The sequence below is a fragment of the Salvia hispanica genome, chromosome 1 (assembly GCF_023119035.1).
Source record: "Salvia hispanica cultivar TCC Black 2014 chromosome 1, UniMelb_Shisp_WGS_1.0, whole genome shotgun sequence".
In the NCBI taxonomy this organism is placed as follows: Eukaryota; Viridiplantae; Streptophyta; class Magnoliopsida; order Lamiales; family Lamiaceae; genus Salvia; species Salvia hispanica.
Window position 1 is genome coordinate 26,531,315 of NC_062965.1, and position 17,688 is coordinate 26,549,002.

The 17,688-nt window shown below is 35.1% G+C and overlaps 4 protein-coding genes across 4 annotated transcripts in view; 2 read left to right on the forward strand and 2 right to left on the reverse strand.

The window, feature by feature from the left end:
- The window catches only part of LOC125192591, a 4,605-nt gene extending 3,643 nt beyond the window's left edge, over positions 1–962 (reverse strand). The window contains exon 1 of the mRNA XM_048090216.1: positions 11–962. Coding sequence (XP_047946173.1) covers positions 11–962 — 952 coding nt within the window. The remainder of the gene's footprint in view (positions 1–10) is intronic.
- A 3,981-nt stretch (positions 963–4,943) lies between these two features.
- On the forward strand, positions 4,944–9,180 carry LOC125201988 (aminoacyl tRNA synthase complex-interacting multifunctional protein 1-like). Its single transcript, XM_048100298.1, has 12 exons — positions 4,944–5,123; positions 5,243–5,311; positions 5,399–5,572; positions 5,997–6,062; positions 6,367–6,432; positions 7,118–7,243; positions 7,510–7,658; positions 7,905–7,995; positions 8,100–8,168; positions 8,397–8,488; positions 8,682–8,745; positions 8,872–9,180. The coding sequence occupies exons 1-12, from the start codon at positions 5,052–5,054 to the stop codon at positions 8,974–8,976; spliced, it is 1,143 nt and encodes a 380-aa protein (XP_047956255.1). The 5' UTR covers positions 4,944–5,051; the 3' UTR covers positions 8,977–9,180.
- A 92-nt stretch (positions 9,181–9,272) lies between these two features.
- Positions 9,273–11,345, forward strand: LOC125201990. The gene is made up of 6 exons (XM_048100299.1): positions 9,273–9,921; positions 10,050–10,124; positions 10,209–10,385; positions 10,593–10,658; positions 10,728–10,793; positions 10,987–11,345. The coding sequence occupies exons 2-6, from the start codon at positions 10,068–10,070 to the stop codon at positions 11,128–11,130; spliced, it is 510 nt and encodes a 169-aa protein (XP_047956256.1). The 5' UTR covers positions 9,273–9,921; positions 10,050–10,067; the 3' UTR covers positions 11,131–11,345.
- A 260-nt stretch (positions 11,346–11,605) lies between these two features.
- On the reverse strand, positions 11,606–17,178 carry LOC125200878 (transmembrane protein 87B). The gene is made up of 6 exons (XM_048098691.1): positions 16,641–17,178; positions 14,525–15,458; positions 13,909–14,004; positions 13,497–13,633; positions 12,058–12,953; positions 11,606–11,983 (listed from the first exon to the last, which is right to left on the reverse strand). The coding sequence occupies exons 1-5, from the start codon at positions 16,913–16,915 to the stop codon at positions 12,779–12,781; spliced, it is 1,617 nt and encodes a 538-aa protein (XP_047954648.1). The 5' UTR covers positions 16,916–17,178; the 3' UTR covers positions 11,606–11,983; positions 12,058–12,778.
- Positions 17,179–17,688: the final 510 nt, after the last annotated feature.

Consider the following 17,688-nt stretch of genomic DNA (forward strand, 5'->3'; position numbering starts at 1 on the left):
ATTGACACACCAAATCTGTCTTGAATATCAGCTATTATTGAGAAGACCTTGAAATCGGCACATTGTCGCACATGATGTCGAATACACAGAGCAATCATTGCCGATGAGAAGTTAGCATGATCTCTGTTAGCACGATGGCCTACACAAGTATGTCGACCCATCCACTTTCTAACTTCCCACATATCGTCATGAGCCCTTTGTGTAACTGAAACCTCCCACTTACATTCCCTCGCTTTTTCAGCGTCGGTGGTGCTGATGATGCCTATACCTGTTGCTGTCGTTCCTGCTGGAAATTTGCATACGGCATGCCACCTTCTTAATTTGCTCTCGACGACCTTAAACTGTTTTTCCTGCCACAAACTCCACATAGTTATAGCAGTCTTCACATGAAGCTTGGAATCAAATTTTGTTCCCAACACAATCCGATGCGGCTCTTTCTCATCCCAATACAAATTGCTATGTTCATTATCAACAACATCATCAGATACTCCAGAAGGACCACTTGGTAATTTGCGAAAGAATTTCAACCCCCTAGTGTTGTACTCTGGAAGTGGTTGTTCACCTTGTACAACAGGTTTACAAGGTATTATCTCATCATCAGAAGAACCATCACCATCATCAGAAGAACCATCACCATCACAGAGATCGGGTTCTGGCTCAGTCTCAGATAATGCTGTTGGCTCATTAAGAACATCTACAACATCTACCTCATCATTCAATCCAACACCAACATCAACAGCATCTACAACATCTCTCTGCTCATTCATACTATGATCAAAGTTCATATGTTCACCCCTAGCAGATGATCCAATACCACAGTCTGAGCTCAAAAGTTCAACCCTCGCAGATGATCCAATACCACAATCAACAACTGGTGGGATTTCTGAACTTCTCACAGGTGAATACTCAACAAATAATTCAATACACCCACTTGAATTTTGAGCATTGTTGAACATAAACATTACACTTTCATCATTGCAAATCACAGAACATGTATAACTCATACCGGAAGCAAAGATTATACATTGTCTCCACAATAATTCAATAGTGTGTTGGTTCATATCTATTCTCATCGCATCACATATCATTGCAACCAATTCAGAATAGGAAACACACGAATTTAATACGATGGAGCTCCTCGCACGAGGTGGATCATAACCAATACCCATATGGGGTAGTTGAACTACTCTACCACCCCAATACAAACTCACAAATACTTGCATGATTTCTGCATCAATAACATTTTCCAAAAACAACAATTAGGGACATTTTTCCTATAAGCCCTAATTTAAAAAATTGGGTAAAACTAACAAATGAAAGCAAAATAAACATGAATAAAGATGAATGTAGCTAAATTGAAGTACAATTACCGGTACTTATGAAGAAAATGCTGAAAATCGACCGAAATCGTCGAAAAACGGCGGAAATCGCCAACCCGTGACTCCTTGCTTCTGCTTCTGTTCTGTTTGCGCCTTCTGCCCTTTAAAACCCGACTGAAAGACGCATAACGTATATGCGTCATTAACGAAAGACGCATAATCTATATGCGTCATAAGGGAAAGACGCATAACCTATATGCGTCATTACTGAAAGACGCATAAGGGTTATGCGTCTTTGTAAAACGCAATATTTTATGCGTTTTCACTTTAACGACGCATCATCGTTATGCGTCTTTCAATAAAGACGCATCTCCTTTATGCGTTTCATTAAGAGTGACGCATAACCTTTATGCGTCACTCCCTAACTGGGAACAAATCTATTCTCCTTCATTAAGATGGAATGCAATTACAAGCCTAGAACAAAAGAAGAATTAACCATATTAGATCGTACACTTGGTGTTACTTCTACTCAAGAGGGAAAATGAATATTTTAAGTCTTTTTACTAAGTTATTAAATTCATAGTATATAGATAGAATTGATTTGTCTTTGATTACTCATATTTCTCTATTTAGACTTTTCAAAATATTTGTGGAATGTAAATATATTATCAAGTATTGAAATTAAATTTGGCTAAACCAAATAATAAATATAAAATACTACAAAATAATAATGATAAAAAACAAAACAAAATTAATATCAATATCAAACCAAGAACAATATTGCATCATACTAACATTTTTTAAAAAGATTTGGTGTTACTTTAACTCAAGAGGGAAGATAAAATGTATACCACCAATTATAGAGCGGAGTTCAAAGATTGATAAACATAAAAAAAAAAAAAATCGTTAAAATCTCGCTTCAAGTAGTACTACGTTCATAAGTATTTAAATATCTTATCTTATCTTACTAATCTAATATATTTAGTGGGCTTTTTTTGGATTATAATTTTGATTTCAAATAATGGTACTATAAAATTATGCAATTTATAGTAGGTGTACATTTTTATTAATAAAATATAGTTTTAATTCAAGTGGTGTATAAATTTTTAACTCAAGAGGGAAGATAAAATTATACATTTTTATTGGACTTTACATTTTTTGAATTATTTTTTTGAATTAAGTTATTATATTTAAGTGTTGTATAGATTGAATTGTTTTTTATTTACTCATATTTCTATTCTTTTTACTTCTCAAAATTTTGAAATATATTTATATTGAATTCAAATATGGCTAGACCAAGTAATTATGAAACACCAATAAATAATGATATAAAGTGAAACAAAATTAATATCATTATCAAAAAAAAGAACAATATTGCATAACATTAATTGTTGTTGTGTATAGTAATATACTACAATTTTATATATAACAGTATATTAGCTTAATTAAATATGTTGAAATTACTTATAAAAATATTTATATTTAAATTACTAGAAGTACACATAGTTATAATTGAGTTGATTTTGTTAATCGAAATTGGTGAATTATTTATTCCTTCAAATAGTTTGCTTTTTTTTTTATTCTTTTGTAAATAGTAGTATTACATTTTTCTTTATTTGTATGTCTTATTCTATTTCATCCACACATCTCCTCTTTTGTTATTTCTTTTATTTTATAGTGTACTCATATCAAATATTAAAATAGTATACAATCATCCGGTAAAATATGAAATGTTTTTTTAGAGTGGGTTGAGAGAATTACAATTGTACAAATATTTTTTTTGTTGTTGTTGTAATATTACAAATACTTATTTTAATTAGTTCTTATCTGTAAATATATTTTTATACTTATTTACTCTATATTCTTTATTTTAAGTTAATATATCTTCATTATTCAAAAATCTTTTGTCTTGTACATAACACACTGGTGTATCAGTTACTTATATACAATACTATTTACATAAAATGTAATTAGTGGTAAGATGAATGAGAGATCAAACTTGAAATTGACCGGAGTATATATTTTGATTTTCCAATTATACCTTTATTGGATAAATCAAGCTTTCCAATTAGGTAAACATACTTTACAATAAATTGTTTTCTTAGATACTACTAGTGGTAAATATATTAAGATATATGAAGTTTAAAACAAAATTTTGAAAGATCAAATTTAATAGTACATATATTTTCAGCCAATTTGAGCACAATTTACGAAAAAGATCATATTTGAATTTTCTACAAAAATTGACAATAACTTGCTATGATTTCCCACAAGGCCACAACCATATGACTATATCTGATATGATATCGACAGCTGGTGCATGGATAGAGTGAATTCTAATTTCAATTAATAGGCAGCAGAAAATTTTCTTTTTATAGCTTATTTCCTCTTCTGAATTCTTTCTTTAAAATATCTGCCAAAAAGAGTATTAAAGTAAATGCAAATCCTTCTAATTTCCAATAACACGATATTAATCATTTTTTATTAGTAATATATAATACAGTATTTGCTCTGCTCTTATTGTAGGGGTAAAATTAATAGATGGATTTTGATCTTGATATATTTAAAGCTTAATTTTAACCTTATCGATATTTACAGTATTACAGAAAAAATAACCGTATCAATATTGTAAGTTAACCGTATCGATATTTACAATATATATTAGTATCGATACGGTTAATTTTAGGGGTAATACTGTAATATATTAATATTAATATCGTGATTAATATTTAACGCTTCTGAAATAGTTGTAAGTTAAATTTTCTCCTCCTATATCCATCCTATTATAGTATTATTTTAGCATTTTCATAAAAAATATTTTTTCTTTAAAATTAATTACAAATAATGTTTTACTTTAGGTTAAAATGAACCGTATCGATATTTACAATATATATTAGTAATATATACTCCCTCCGTCCCAAATTAAGAGTCACTTTTTGCCATAAAAGTCCGTCCCAGTTTAAGAGTCACTTTTAGAATTTTCCATATTAGGTCATACAATTTTACCCCATTCTTTATTAAAATTATATAAAAATGTCATTATCTACATTAAAATAAATCAAAACAAAAATCAAAAGTCAAAAGGGACCCACCTTCAACCAACTCCATCATCTCACTTCATTTATTACACACTCTACCATCTCACTTCATTTATTACATACTTCAACTCTTTCTTCAAATACGAGCCATAACAATAAATGACTCCAAATGTAGGACGGAGGGAGTATTACAGTAATGTTTTACTTTAGGTTAACTTACATTATCAATATTTAACACGATATTAATCATTTCGGAAGCGTTTAATTTTCAAGACCATAGATAGTTTAATTGTAGGGGTAAAATATTTCCTATCTGATCCGCTTATTAATTTTATTACTCCTATTTAGACCTTTTAATTATATAGATAATAATGTACTATAATGTGTGTGTGTATTTGTGCTGTCGTTACTAACAGTCAATTGATGATTGAGATACAAATGGTAATAATACGGTAACGAAATAACTAACAAAATTAAATTAAAATACTATCAAAATGAAATCGGATAGTGACGTCATCATTTTAGAAAATTAAAGTGAAATAAATTTTAAAAACAAATAAAAGTAGAAAGTGGGCTAAAGGCCCAATTCACACCATCCTCAGGAAGAACCCTAGAAGAAACTTGAGTGCTCAATTTTCATCACCTGCCAGTTGAAACCCTTGAAGATTCAATTTTTCTGCAAGGAAACCGAGTTATGGCATCGCCAACAACGGATGCTGCAATTCGAGATATGCTCACTGTGATATATAAGCTCGGAGCTAAAGATGTAACACTTCAATTTTTAATTTTAGTTTCAAATTGTGTATTTCTTTATTTCCTTTCAAATTTCAGTGTTGCGAGAAATTCAGCATTAATTGTTAGTTGTGTTTTCACTGATTATTGCAGAGTCCATTGGTAAGTGACGTGGAGAAGCTGTTGGGCCCGTCAAAAGATTGGCATCCCAAGAGAAATGAGGTATTTCAAGCATTAATGTTTGTGTGCATGTTCTTTCTAGGAATCAACGTTTTCTGTAAATTGAAAGTTGTAATTTGGTGGTGGCAGATACTGAAATGGTTAGAATTTGCTCATTTCTCCAAGAATCCAACTGCTGATGTGCAGCTCAAGGCGCTTGAGGAGTTGAATGAAGAGTTGGCTACCAAGTCCGTAATACTTGGTGATGGACTTAAACTATCTTTTGCTGATGTGTATCTCTATGCCACGGCACATTCATCTGTGGTATGCTTTTTTCCATGATGGTGCCACTCTTGTGCGTGAGATAGCGTAACTGCTTAATTGTCGATAACGTATTGTATTAACTAACGAGCAGAGATAATACAGAAGAATTGAGAATGTTTTGCATAGATAATGCTGCTAGAAATAAGATTGCTGAGAGATGCTGATTATGCTCATTGGATTGACTGAGTCTGGTATTAAAGATATAGTAATATCGTATCAATGGTTAACTATTAACTAGTGAGCAGAGAAAATACAGAAGAATTGAGCATGTTTTGCTTATATAGTATTACTAGAACAATTATTGCTGAGAAGTAATCGAGTGATACTAATTATGCTCATTGGATTGTAGAAGTGGATGGGGAAAATTGTTCTAGTTGTTCTTTTACCTAATTTTCTGATGATTTTCCATTGCTTGTTGCTTTAGAATCGCCTTTCAAGTTCAGATAAAGCAAGGTTGCCACATTTGTTGAGGTGGGTTGATTACATCCAGGTAAGAAACGTGTATCTTGTAAACATAGGTTTTTGCATTTTCTTTGAAGTTCAAATCTCTTTCTGAGAAATCTGATATGCAAGAAATATTGATAATGTGTTCTTTCTATAATAATAAAAATAACATAACCAAAATACATTAAAAAATTAAGTCTTTTTTAATGTGCTGCATCAGCTGCTTTTCACTGTGGACTGTCACTTTGTAGGTGCTTAATATGTAGATGTATAAGATCCATGCAAACTAAATAGATTGCATCACACCACACTATGCAGTTTCACTGATGATCAGTTTTTTTGAAGTGCAGAATCAGGATGATATTGCTCCAATATTGGATAAGATTGTTGTAGAGAAGGCTGAATTCGTGCCCCCTGTGAGTAATTTAAGGTCAATTGCATTTTTTTGGGTTCTTGCAAATTAATAGGTTTCATAGTTACATATAAAGATACTTATTTTTTGCCAAATGTATCTGTAAGGAAATTTGTCTACTGTATGAAGGCAGCTGGATAAATTCGGAATTGGGAGGATGGGGTGGTGGACATGGGTTGACATCATTAGTGGAAATTTTTTACGCTATTATCGCATCTCTATTTACCGTCAAGACAAAATCAATCAACTACATTCAGAACGTAATATTTTATCTGAAAGTTTAAGCTCTAGGTACAGTAATATGATAAACTCAGAAGAATGTAGCATGGAGTGAGAGGTAGGCAACTGGATTGTTTGTAATATCACCAATATGAGACATGTGAATTTCAAATTGGTGACTGTGTGTTCCTGTTGTAAGAGACCATAAAACTCAGAGAGGGGCCACAGTAAAATATGAAAATAGAGTCCCCTTAACAACTTTGGCTTTGACATGCCAGAGAACTGCATCCATTCTCATGTTTGGTGATTAACCATCTCCTGTTAGCCTATTAAGCTGTTGGTTTTCCTTGCTGGCAGCACTTCTGCATACCATTATTCAAAGTTATTACCTGCTTTATGTTGATTAACTGTCCGGCAAACAAGCATCAGCTTAAAGATTGATGCATTTATTTCCGAACAACCTCCTGCAGGTTTCAAAACCTGTTTCAAAACCTGTAAAACCGGTCGAAGATTCCACTCCAAAGAAAATTGCTCAAGAGACAAAAGAGGCTGGAAAGTCAGAGACTGTCTCTAAAGGAAAGAAGACTGCTGATACTGTAAGCATTTAGACTTCATATGTACTTTCATGCTTTGGCATCTTAAATATATGAATTCATATAAGCGAAGCAACTCCCATCATGATGATATGGGTGCAAGTCTAGAGCTACTCATCTTGTTGTAGAGTAAAGAACAAAAGCTTTTACTTATGTTCTGCTTCTGAAAAGCATTTTAATTGAGATTCTTACTTGAAAATTTTTTATGTACCATCAATATTAGTACTGCACATTGAATATTGCTCCTTTATTTCTTTTACAAACAAAAGAAAAAAGTTGAAGAGAGTCAGACTAGCCAAGTAAAGAAGAAACTTCCCGAAAAAGAGGTGGAGAAAAAAGATGAAGAACTTAGTGTTAGTTTGCTGAAAATCCAGATTGGCCACATTCGTAAAGCATGGAAACATCCATCAGCTGACAGGTAAGATGACTGTTTGTCTCACAAATTAAGTGCGCCTCAAGCTATTCTGGGAGTTGTTTGTACATGTCGGATGGATTTATTTGCTGTATCCAGTTTGTTTGTATAATTCATTCACCAATACTTGGTCTCTTGCTCTGTCTTTTTTCCTTCCAAAAATTGTTTGGCTTTAAAAAGGGATTAGTATTTCCTCTGGGTTTTGAGGTCCCAACTAAAAACTGTTCTCTGTGATTTTTGTATGTAATGCAGTTTGTTGGTTGAAGAGATAGATGTTGGAGAAGCAAAATGTCGTCAGGTTGTTAGTGGCCTTGCAAAGTTCTGCACCCCTGAAGAATTAACGGTAAGAAACGTTAAATAGCTTTGGTCCTTCTAAATGTAAAGTGAGCTGTTCTTTACGTGTAGTATAATTTTTCACTCATCTGTCTACTGTATTCCTTTGCCCAGAACCGCCGGGTGGTGCTTATAACAAATGTAAAACCAGGGAAATTACGAGATGTGATGTCTGAGGGACTGGTACACTTCATCTTATTGCTCTCACATTTTTCTGTACCCTTCTTTTTTATTGCTGTTTCTTACTCCATGCATTGGTTGATGTCATTTGTGCCATTGTCACACACAATGGTAGTACACTACTGTATGCATGGATGTTATGCCAGCTTATGCTTTAAATTATAAGTTGATTTCAGCATGTTGGGCATTGTTGTCTGCAATTAGTTATATCTCATTGCATTTAACCTGCAGGTTTTGTGTGCTTCAAGTAAAGATCATACAGTTGTAGAGCCTCTTATTGCTCCCGATGGTGCTAAAGTTGGGGAATGTGTTACATTTTTGGGGTAATGTCTATCACTGTTTGGGCTGATTATCTTACAATTTCTGGCTTAAATGTTCCATCTAAATTCCAACCATGGCTTTGTAACATTCTCCATTGCCTCTTTATATGTTGGATTTTTATTTGTTATGTATTTCCTAAAAAATTGTTGTTTGACATGGTCATAAATATTAACAAAAAAAGATCTTTGTACGCAGACTTGACGGCAAGCCAGAGGAGGTTTTAAACCCCAAAAAGAAGCAGTTGGACAAGATAACTCCGGTATGTTATCCCTGTTGATTCTGTTACAGTGCATGCACGCACAATAATTGATGAGAATTGAGAACTCATATGTGCAAATTCTGCTACCTAATTGGCAAACTTTCTATAACATTCTTGTGTGTGCAGAATCTTTTCACCGATGAAAAGGGTGTCGCGACGTTCAAAGGCATCCCATTTATGACTTCTTCTGGACCGTGTTCGTCCTCCATTCCCAACGGAAGCATCAAATAGTGACGAGTTCTCTATCCTATTCTCCAGAATCATTAGACACAGCATTGCTAGCTTGTTGAATTGCTTTGTATAAACTTAAGTCCTATTCTGCAGCCCTTGTTTGATACTGTGCTTATCAAATCTTTGTCTGAAAGTTATACTATACACTATTGTCTATTTTGTTTTCTACTCTACCTTTGAATTAGAAGTGGTGATTCTATTGTATTTCTCTCAATTCCTTTTAGCAAACAAACAAGTCCTTACAATAAACTATAAATAAAAGAAGCATTTCCATTTTATTTCCCCCCATTTAAAAGAAGCGCCAAATTTCAAGAATTCAAGAACCATAGAAACTACTTTCATCAGCTGCAGTTGAAGATTCATTTTCTGCGAGTTATGGCATCGGATGATTTGGATAATTCAATGCTAGATATGTTCAATGTGATCAACAAGCTCTTAGTGATGCATGCATTGCTGAAGGGGGATGTGTGATCGCATGCATCTTGATTATAGGAGTACGTGGAAAATAAGTGTGGAGAATAATAGGTACAAGGAGCATCCGAGCTGGCATTCTAGAAGGACGTGTGGTCCTGAAAAGTGAGGGAGGCGTGTGCTGAGAAGAAGTAAGGCGTGTGCTGTGATGAAAGGTGACGGCGTTGATCGTTATGGACGGAGAGAGGATGGGGAGCAGACGGCAAGATGATCTATAAATTTATAGAGGGGACCACCGTTTTGTTAAGCATGCTAGCTGTGTGATTGTTATTGGCCTAAGGATCGTGATCCAAGGGATTTAGCTTTCGTCTTCCATTTGTATCGTTGTTAATTTCTGAGTTCTTATTAATATACTGCTCATTCCCCTTAAATTCTCAAGTTACGTACATTTACTCGCATTACTCTGTTTTCTGGGTGTGAGTGCGTGTGTTCTTACGGCGGAGTTAGCTCATACCCTATCACTTAGCTAAACAAGTAACCCTTCAATTTTCAATTTTGATTCCAAACCGTGTATCCATTCTTTCCTTTAAAATTGAGTTATTCAATGAAAAAAGAGAATTTGAGGCATTAATTGTGAGTTATGTTCCCACTGATTCTTGCAGAGTCCATTGGTATGTGACATGGAGAAGCTGATTAGCGCCCTAAATGATGGGGTATTGAATCAAATGACAAATGTGGTATTTCAATTTTCATGTATTAATGAGGTTCTTTCAAGAATCAACGTTTTCTGTAAATTGAAAGTTGTAATTTGGTGGTGGCAGATACTGAAATGGCTAGATTTTGCTCCTTTCTTCAAGAATCCACGTGCTGATGATGTGCAGCTCAAGGCGCTTGAGGAGTTGGACGAAGAGTGGGTTGCGCGGTCTGTTATACTTGGCGATGGACACAAACCATGCCTTGCCGATGTCTTTCTCTACGCGGAATTACACTCCTTTGTGGTATGCTTTCTCCGTATTGTGCGTGCTCATTGATCGAGGCCGGTATTAAGGATATCGTATCGATGATGATCTGTTAGCTAGTGAACGCATAAGAATTGAGAATGTTTTTGCATAGATAGCGTTACTAGAATGAGGATAGCTGGATGTTAATCGAGCAAATTGTTGTAGTTGTTCGTTTACATGGTTTTCCGACGTTTGTGGCTGTAGAAGTGCTTTTCAAGTTCAGATATCGCAAGGTTGCCACATTTGTTGAGGTGGTTTGCTTACATCCAGGTGAGAAAAGTCTATATTCTATAAACATAGGTCTTTGCATTTTCTAAGGAGCATTTGTTCGAAGTGCAGAATCAGGAGGACGTTGCGCCAATATTGGGTATGATTGTTGTAGAGAAGGCTGAATTTGTGACCCCTGTGAGTAATTCAAAGCCATCTGCAATTTGTTGGATTCTTGATGGTTTTCTTGCACTTCTAGTGATATATTTTTGTTGTAGAATGCTTCTCTGCAGTAATTTGATTCTTCATTTGCTCCTCTGTAGTTTACCAGCAATTCATGATTCTGTTATAAGTTGATATCAACATGTTGGGAATTCTGTTAAACCTGCAGCTCTTATGTGCTTCAAGTAAAGATCATACAGTTGCAGAGCCTCTGATTGCTGCAGATGGTGCAAAACTTGGGGAATGTGTTACGTTAATGTCGAAAACTGTAGGGGTTCAGAATCTTGCGGGTGCAGAATCTTTTCACTGGTGAAAAGGGTGTCACGACGTTTGATGGTATCCCGTTCGTGACTTCTTCTGGACCGTGCTCGTCCTCCATTCCTAACGGAAGCATCAAATAGTGGTAGTCTAGTAGGCAGCATAGTTGGAATGCCCCATATAAGTCCTATTTGTTCAAATCTTTGATGTCCAAAGAGTTATATTGTCTATTTTGTTTTCTATTTTACCATTCAATTAGAAGTGATGATTTTGTTTGCATGGTTGATAGATTGTAGTGATAAAAACAAGCAGACAATCGAAAATTTTATAGCTGGCCACAAGAATAGATGAGAAACTATTATTGATTATTTAAAAAAAAAGAAAATAGTCAACCCAACTGGTTAGTTGGTGACCTTACCTAACAAAAGCTCAAATTCTAATTATATTTTGGTAGGTACAATGAAGATGCCAGCAAACACAAGGATGCAAGAAACAAGTAAAGAAACAAATAATTGAGTGATGGAAACAAGTAAAGAAACAAATAATTAAGTAATGGAAACAAGTGATCTCTTTTGTTTTCTCCACAATCAAACAAAGAAAACTTTCATAAACCTAACATAATCAAATATGAAATATTGTAGCAAACATCATCTTAAACATCAACATAGTAAAGATAATCAGTAAAAATGTTGGTGATGGCCGTGGTGGTGGTGGTGGTGGCCGTGCTCATCGAAACCGAAGCACCGAAGCAAAGGATAGCATGCGACGAACACGCACTGTCCGATCATTTTGAACACGGATGCAACTAGGATGCAAGGGCAGCAACAACAAGCCACCAGTGGATTTTCATGGCCGTGGTGGCTGTGGTGGTCGTGGTGGTGATGTCCCATTTTTGCTTCAAAATCAACCTAACCATCACAAAACAATAGCAATAAACTCATTTTGTTTAGACACATAAGAGAAAAAAGTAGTATGAACTTACCTAGTTTTTTTCTCAAAGTGAGCTATTTTCCTTGTGAAGTTCTTGTAGATCTAGATAAGATTTTTATGGGATTCATGTGAAAACTAGTGTAAATGAAAAGGTGGTATATATAAATCGAGACGCGTGAATTGGGCCCCTATTATTAATGAATACATGAGAAATTAGTAAATCTTAGTATAGAAGTAATGAAAAATAGAGCTTAATTTATTACTAAATCGATTTTTTGGGTCAAGCGGTTTTAATTGATAGGCTAACGAACACGTCAGCTTCAATTTAAAGAAAAGTTAATTTCATGGAAAAATAAGAGAAAATCAAAATTCTATATTTTTATATTCAAAATAAAAGTTCTAAGAGAAAAACTAAAAATTATTCAAAGTTTGTATATTTATCAAAAAATAACCCAGAGTAGCCTTAAATCTTTGGGCCAATTGTCTCGCCCATTGAAGAAGTACCTACAAATCAGCGCGGGGAATAATTACTGGCCCCACCGGTGAATACTCTTGGTAATTATAAAAAAAAGAACATCTTCACTGTTTTACACCACATTTTTGGTTGACAGAAAAGACCCATTATAAACTTTCAGAAAAAAAAAAAACACAAGATAAGGAATTTTTGTTTGCAAAGTTTATTAGATTGTATAAATTCAGTTAGTTGAGTAGTGTTTACAGAGAGTGGATGTTTTGTTGTAGGTATATGCACATATAACCATAAGCTGCCATCATCATTCTCTTTTGTCTTCCTCAACATCTTCCCCTAAACCGAAAACATGATCCGATGTGATCGACGCCTTCCTTTCTTTCCTTTCAACTTTCGATGCCAACTCTCCACCCACTACGACTCCAGCACCGGTCAGTGATATGCCTTCTTCGTCGTCTTCACCAGTCTCATGTGCATACCTACAAGAATTCAATTGGTTCACAGAGATTAGATCACAATCATGTACTAATCAATTCAACTATTCAATAGCTTCCAAGCCTTGGCCTACTATTGTGAACTGATCAAGAGTGTCAACTCAACATATGATTCAGCCAGATTGCTTTTTATACATTTGGTTAAATGATGCACAAGTTCTTGCACTTGTGAAGTTATTGCATTTGGCATCACCGGGTCAAACAACTTAGTCGTCCTCACAAAACTCGATACATTAGCAAAACTTGAAGTTTGGTTTCTTTGCAAGAAGCGATCAACTAATTGACAACACGGCCAAATATATTAATTCCATGTTATTTGAAATCATTAATGCAACTAATAGTAGTTAGTCATGTTCTAAGTCAACTATCAAATTCCATGCCTGCACTACAAATGCCAGTCAACAATATACCTCGGGCCAAGACTAGGCACAAATCAGGATAAATTTCAGTATCATTGTGGAAGAAAGTGACATTGATGGAATCAATTGAATTAGAGTTAGAAAGCCAACAAGAATATATAGAAGTTACCTGGTAGGGTTATTAGAAGGGGCAAAAAGGATGCATATGACTACCAACAAGATGAAGGCAAGCAAAGTCCAGAAAGCTGGGATAATCCACGCTCTTCGCCACGATTCACTAAGGGGGTCACTGGCATTGAAATACAACTGACAAGCAAAAAGTCATGTCAATTTTTTGCAATTAAGCACAGAAACAAATGCAAGGAACTTCTATAATTCTTTTGCTGTCTGTATCTAAGATCGTAGACAGCTTCTTGTTGAAACTGAGGGCTAACAAAAAGGGCAGCTTAATGTTATTTTATTGTAAAACCCACAGCCATAAGTTTATGGTATGATACAGCTATATAAGTAAGAAACACCGACCAGCAGCTAAGCAAAGGATAGAAAGTTTGGGCAAATATATACTAGGGGTGTAGAATTACCTCGTAGCCAATCCAAGCTACCGAGAGCAGAATGGATATTGCCAGAGAATTGGTGAACTTTCTATAAAGCTCAAGCTTTGCCATGCTTCTCCGTATCTGATCCCAAACACAGAGTTAAACTTTATTAAGTAGTTATGAGTGAGTAAATACTTTGAGATATAAAGCAGGGGCTCCTGACAAATCACACTAATATAAAGTAAGTAGAAAGAATATCTAAGCACTTTGTGTTTTTCTATATCTAGAATAAAAAGGGCTAGCAAAATTCCAACATAAAATGTAAGAGAATGGAAATCAACATGGTATACCAAGTAGTTTTTGAGCAGGTACATTTTAATGATGATTCTAAATTTCACATAAATTGGAAAACCCAGACATTCTAAATAGAACCTAATTTCTACAGGCACGAGGATCAGGTAAAAACGCATAATCCTCGAAACACCAATTGGTTCACATGTATTATGTCACATATCGGGGTAAGATACAAAAATTACTAATTCATCAATTGAAAAGGGTCAAGGTATACTGCTACATCCTTCCCACTAACAGTAAAACAACAACCTTGAAAGAAGATTTTAAAAATGGTTCTCATATTTGACAAAGGAAGACAGAAAATAACCTGGAGCTTCTCCAATGTTTTGGATAATGAAGAAAATATCCAAACGATAAAGCATGCATCTAGAAGTGCTACTGGTAGTACCAAAAAGAGCCTGGTTTTTCCAGCAAAGTCATTGATATTTCCCAAGTGTTCAACAAGCTCCAGCGCTTCTGATGCCATGAAATAAACCATGCCGAGAAGAGTTACTTTGGCAGTTATTCCTCCTAAGGTTGGTCTCATAACACCATAACCCATTGACACCACGAGCAGCAGAAGGCGGGAGACTGTTTTCTTTATAGCAGTGAATGTAACTGCCCATAGCGTAATCCCAATTGGTCTGCTGCCAGTGGCATTGAAGTTTGCATATTCAAAGTACCAAAGAGCCATTTCACACATTCCTAGACCAATCACAGCAGTGATTTGGTAATGCAGTTGAATTATATCTTTCCACTGTTGGACAAACCGCAGAAACCACAAGAGACCAAGAATAAGGTATGCAAGAGACATAAAACCATAAAATGTCATCATTGGTGCCATTTTCCCAGGCAGATAACCTTCTGGGTTTCTCCAGACAGTTCTTCCACTGATTAATGTGCCCCTCAGCTCTGGGTCACAGACCAAAAAATATAGGAAGTACATACCAGTTTTGTTAATCTCAACAGTTTGGATGTCCATCTTAGCCTCTTCATTGATGCCCTCAAATGAAACCTGAAGCCTCTTTGGCCACTCCGGGTTATCAGGAGAATTACGGATAATGACCTCACCAACCTTGCAGACCCCTTCCTTCGCAAGTGTACGATTGCAACATATTGCGTTGGAGTTCATATATGCTCTTCCTATCTTATCACTGTCTTTAACCTCAACTATAATCGCCTCTACCACTCCAGTACTCTGCTGATAATCGTTCTGCTTTTGGGCAACCTCTGTAGGTCTCCTAAACGTGACAGATTCAAACCTAAAACAGGATACAATAAAGTGACAGTTAAACTTTTTTAGACAACAAACAAAAAGAACCGTGCCTGATATCACCATAAAACTTCATTCCACCAACATCGTAGGAAACTCAATAGACACCCACATGGATGTTTGCATTGACAGCGTAGAATACAATTGAGCTGTATAAGTAGTAAAATTTTGTATGTAGACAACATTGGTATCCAACAAATCCATCCACACAATTAGAATCTTTAATTTATTGTTCAGGCGAATAGCGACAATGTGAAGATGGCAAAGACTAACATAAAGGAAAAAACAACAACACACTACTACACTAGGCAGTAGGAATTTCAATATTATCAGCATAGCATACACCCTATCAAATATCTCTAGCAAGTAATGGAAACTCCAGATTGTGCCAATCTTTGTATTGCAAAAAAGCCTAGTTCATTCTCAACTGATGTATGCTGATTCACATTTTGAGGACAGGTGAGACAGGTCAATCTAAATTTATCGTCTGATCAGCTATCAACATTTCAGGAAAGCAACTTATAAAACCATTAGAAGCTAAGCAACTACAAAATACCAAATTGGACTCATAGAAAAGTTCATTAAGCATCATGATTTAGCTCAATAAGAAAGGAGTGCTTTGGCCCAAAAGACATAAGTTACATAACATGGAGGTGATCATATCCCCCTCCCTCCAGTCAAATTTGCAGCAAAAGACTCGACAGCTAAGAAAGTTTTTAGCCTAATTCAGCTTAAGAGGCAAAATTTAGATAAAACATGTGCTCCATAGTATTTCCCTTGGACCGGACTGATTATTACATTATACATTGATCATCCACAAGAGTTTTGGGGCTTAACTTTTCACGCCACAATAATCGGTAGTTATACTATAGTGAACCTATATTCCTTAAAACTCAGTGCACTCCTTCGAAACAGAAATTGAGAAACACAGACACTTTGAACCAATAGAGCTCTCCCTATATATACCACAAGTTCATAACACAGTCAAGAACAAAAGATAAAGATAAACCATTCCATCCATGTCTTCTCTCATTGTGACCAAATAATTAATGAAATACTTAGTAACAAAACTCTATAACATCACTCTAAACAAAAATGTCAACACAAAAACAAAAAAATAAGGTCCCAAATTAATGCAGTATTTTCACACTCAGTTTGCACAGTGCTCAACCTGATAAATGATTTTCCATTGAGGGGTTTACTATTATCATCAGTGGGCGTATTTTTGGGAGGGTCGAGAACCTTAGAAGCATAGAGCCCTTCACTGCCGCCGTGAAAGAAGAAGGAATTGAAACGAGGGATGAAAGCTTCATTCTTATACTCGTGGATCGACGCTCTCACTCCGTTTTCACTCACTAAAATCAGCAGCAACAGCACAAAAATCATTGGTATTTTTCTTCCATTAGCCAACATTAGATCGCACTGAATGCCTCCTCTTAACACCATTTCCCCCCTCTCTCCCCCCTTTTCCAACTCTCTCTCTCTTTCTCGATAGGTGATTTGTTCTCTTTGTAAAAGGAAATGGAAAAATGAAATTAGAATTAGTATGAGAGAATTAAATGCGAAATATGTAGAAACAATACACAGAAAAAAGGGAAAATATAGGAATTTGCGAGGAAGAAGACGAAGATCTCAATTCAAGCTACTGAAGAGTGTTAGTATTTATTTTTCTCCATTTTTTTTCTCTTTCAGCGTTAATTGTTCAATTCTTTGCCCTGACTTTTTTGGTTTATTTTTTTGTTACTATATGATAACGAATTTCATAATGATAATAATTAATAACACAATAAATGCTACTTTTATTATTGATTGTATTAATAGTGCGAATTAGGGCCAAACTACGTAGACAATAGGTATAAGAAAAGTAAACTACTCCCATTTATTAAAAGAGAGAGTACTATCCACTTTTATTTTATCTACTAACTTCACAATCTGGAACTCTCTCTTACTTGAGTGATATCTAATGAAACCATCGTTAGGATTAAGGCGGTCGGAACAAGTTGATAGGAACCCTTTCTCCCGTGCTCTCAATGGAATTCGATATCTTCAATCTCGGAATCACTGTGGCCGGAAAGTCAAACATGTTGCAAAGAAAGTCCGGGATCGGATCGGTGAGGATTCTCGATCTCTTGCAATTCAAAAATCCAATATTGAAATTGATTTCGTTTCATCCAACTTAAGCAAATCAAGAATAGCCAAATATTGCCAAAGTATAATGA

What these genes read in the sequence shown, in the direction of transcription:
- LOC125201988 (XM_048100298.1), top strand. Translation starts at nt 5,052, where the DNA reads ATGGCATCGCCAACAACGGATGCTGCAATTCGAGATATGCTCACTGTG. An exon ending in ATAAGCTCGGAGCTAAAGAT is followed by an intron (nt 5,124 to 5,242) that starts GTAACACTTCAA and finishes TGATTATTGCAG; the next exon opens with AGTCCATTGGTAAGTGACGT. An exon ending in AGTTGGACAAGATAACTCCG is followed by an intron (nt 8,746 to 8,871) that starts GTATGTTATCCC and finishes TTGTGTGTGCAG; the next exon opens with AATCTTTTCACCGATGAAAA.
- LOC125201990 (XM_048100299.1), top strand. Translation starts at nt 10,068, where the DNA reads ATGGAGAAGCTGATTAGCGCCCTAAATGATGGGGTATTGAATCAAATG. An exon ending in TGAATCAAATGACAAATGTG is followed by an intron (nt 10,125 to 10,208) that starts GTATTTCAATTT and finishes TGGTGGTGGCAG; the next exon opens with ATACTGAAATGGCTAGATTT. An exon ending in CGGAATTACACTCCTTTGTG is followed by an intron (nt 10,386 to 10,592) that starts GTATGCTTTCTC and finishes TTGTGGCTGTAG; the next exon opens with AAGTGCTTTTCAAGTTCAGA.
- LOC125200878 (XM_048098691.1), bottom strand. Translation starts at nt 16,915, where the DNA reads ATGGTGTTAAGAGGAGGCATTCAGTGCGATCTAATGTTGGCTAATGGA. An exon ending in TAGCTTGGATTGGCTACGAG is followed by an intron (nt 13,634 to 13,908) that starts GTAATTCTACAC and finishes TTTGCTTGTCAG; the next exon opens with TTGTATTTCAATGCCAGTGA. An exon ending in CCTTCTAATAACCCTACCAG is followed by an intron (nt 12,954 to 13,496) that starts GTAACTTCTATA and finishes GAATTCTTGTAG; the next exon opens with GTATGCACATGAGACTGGTG.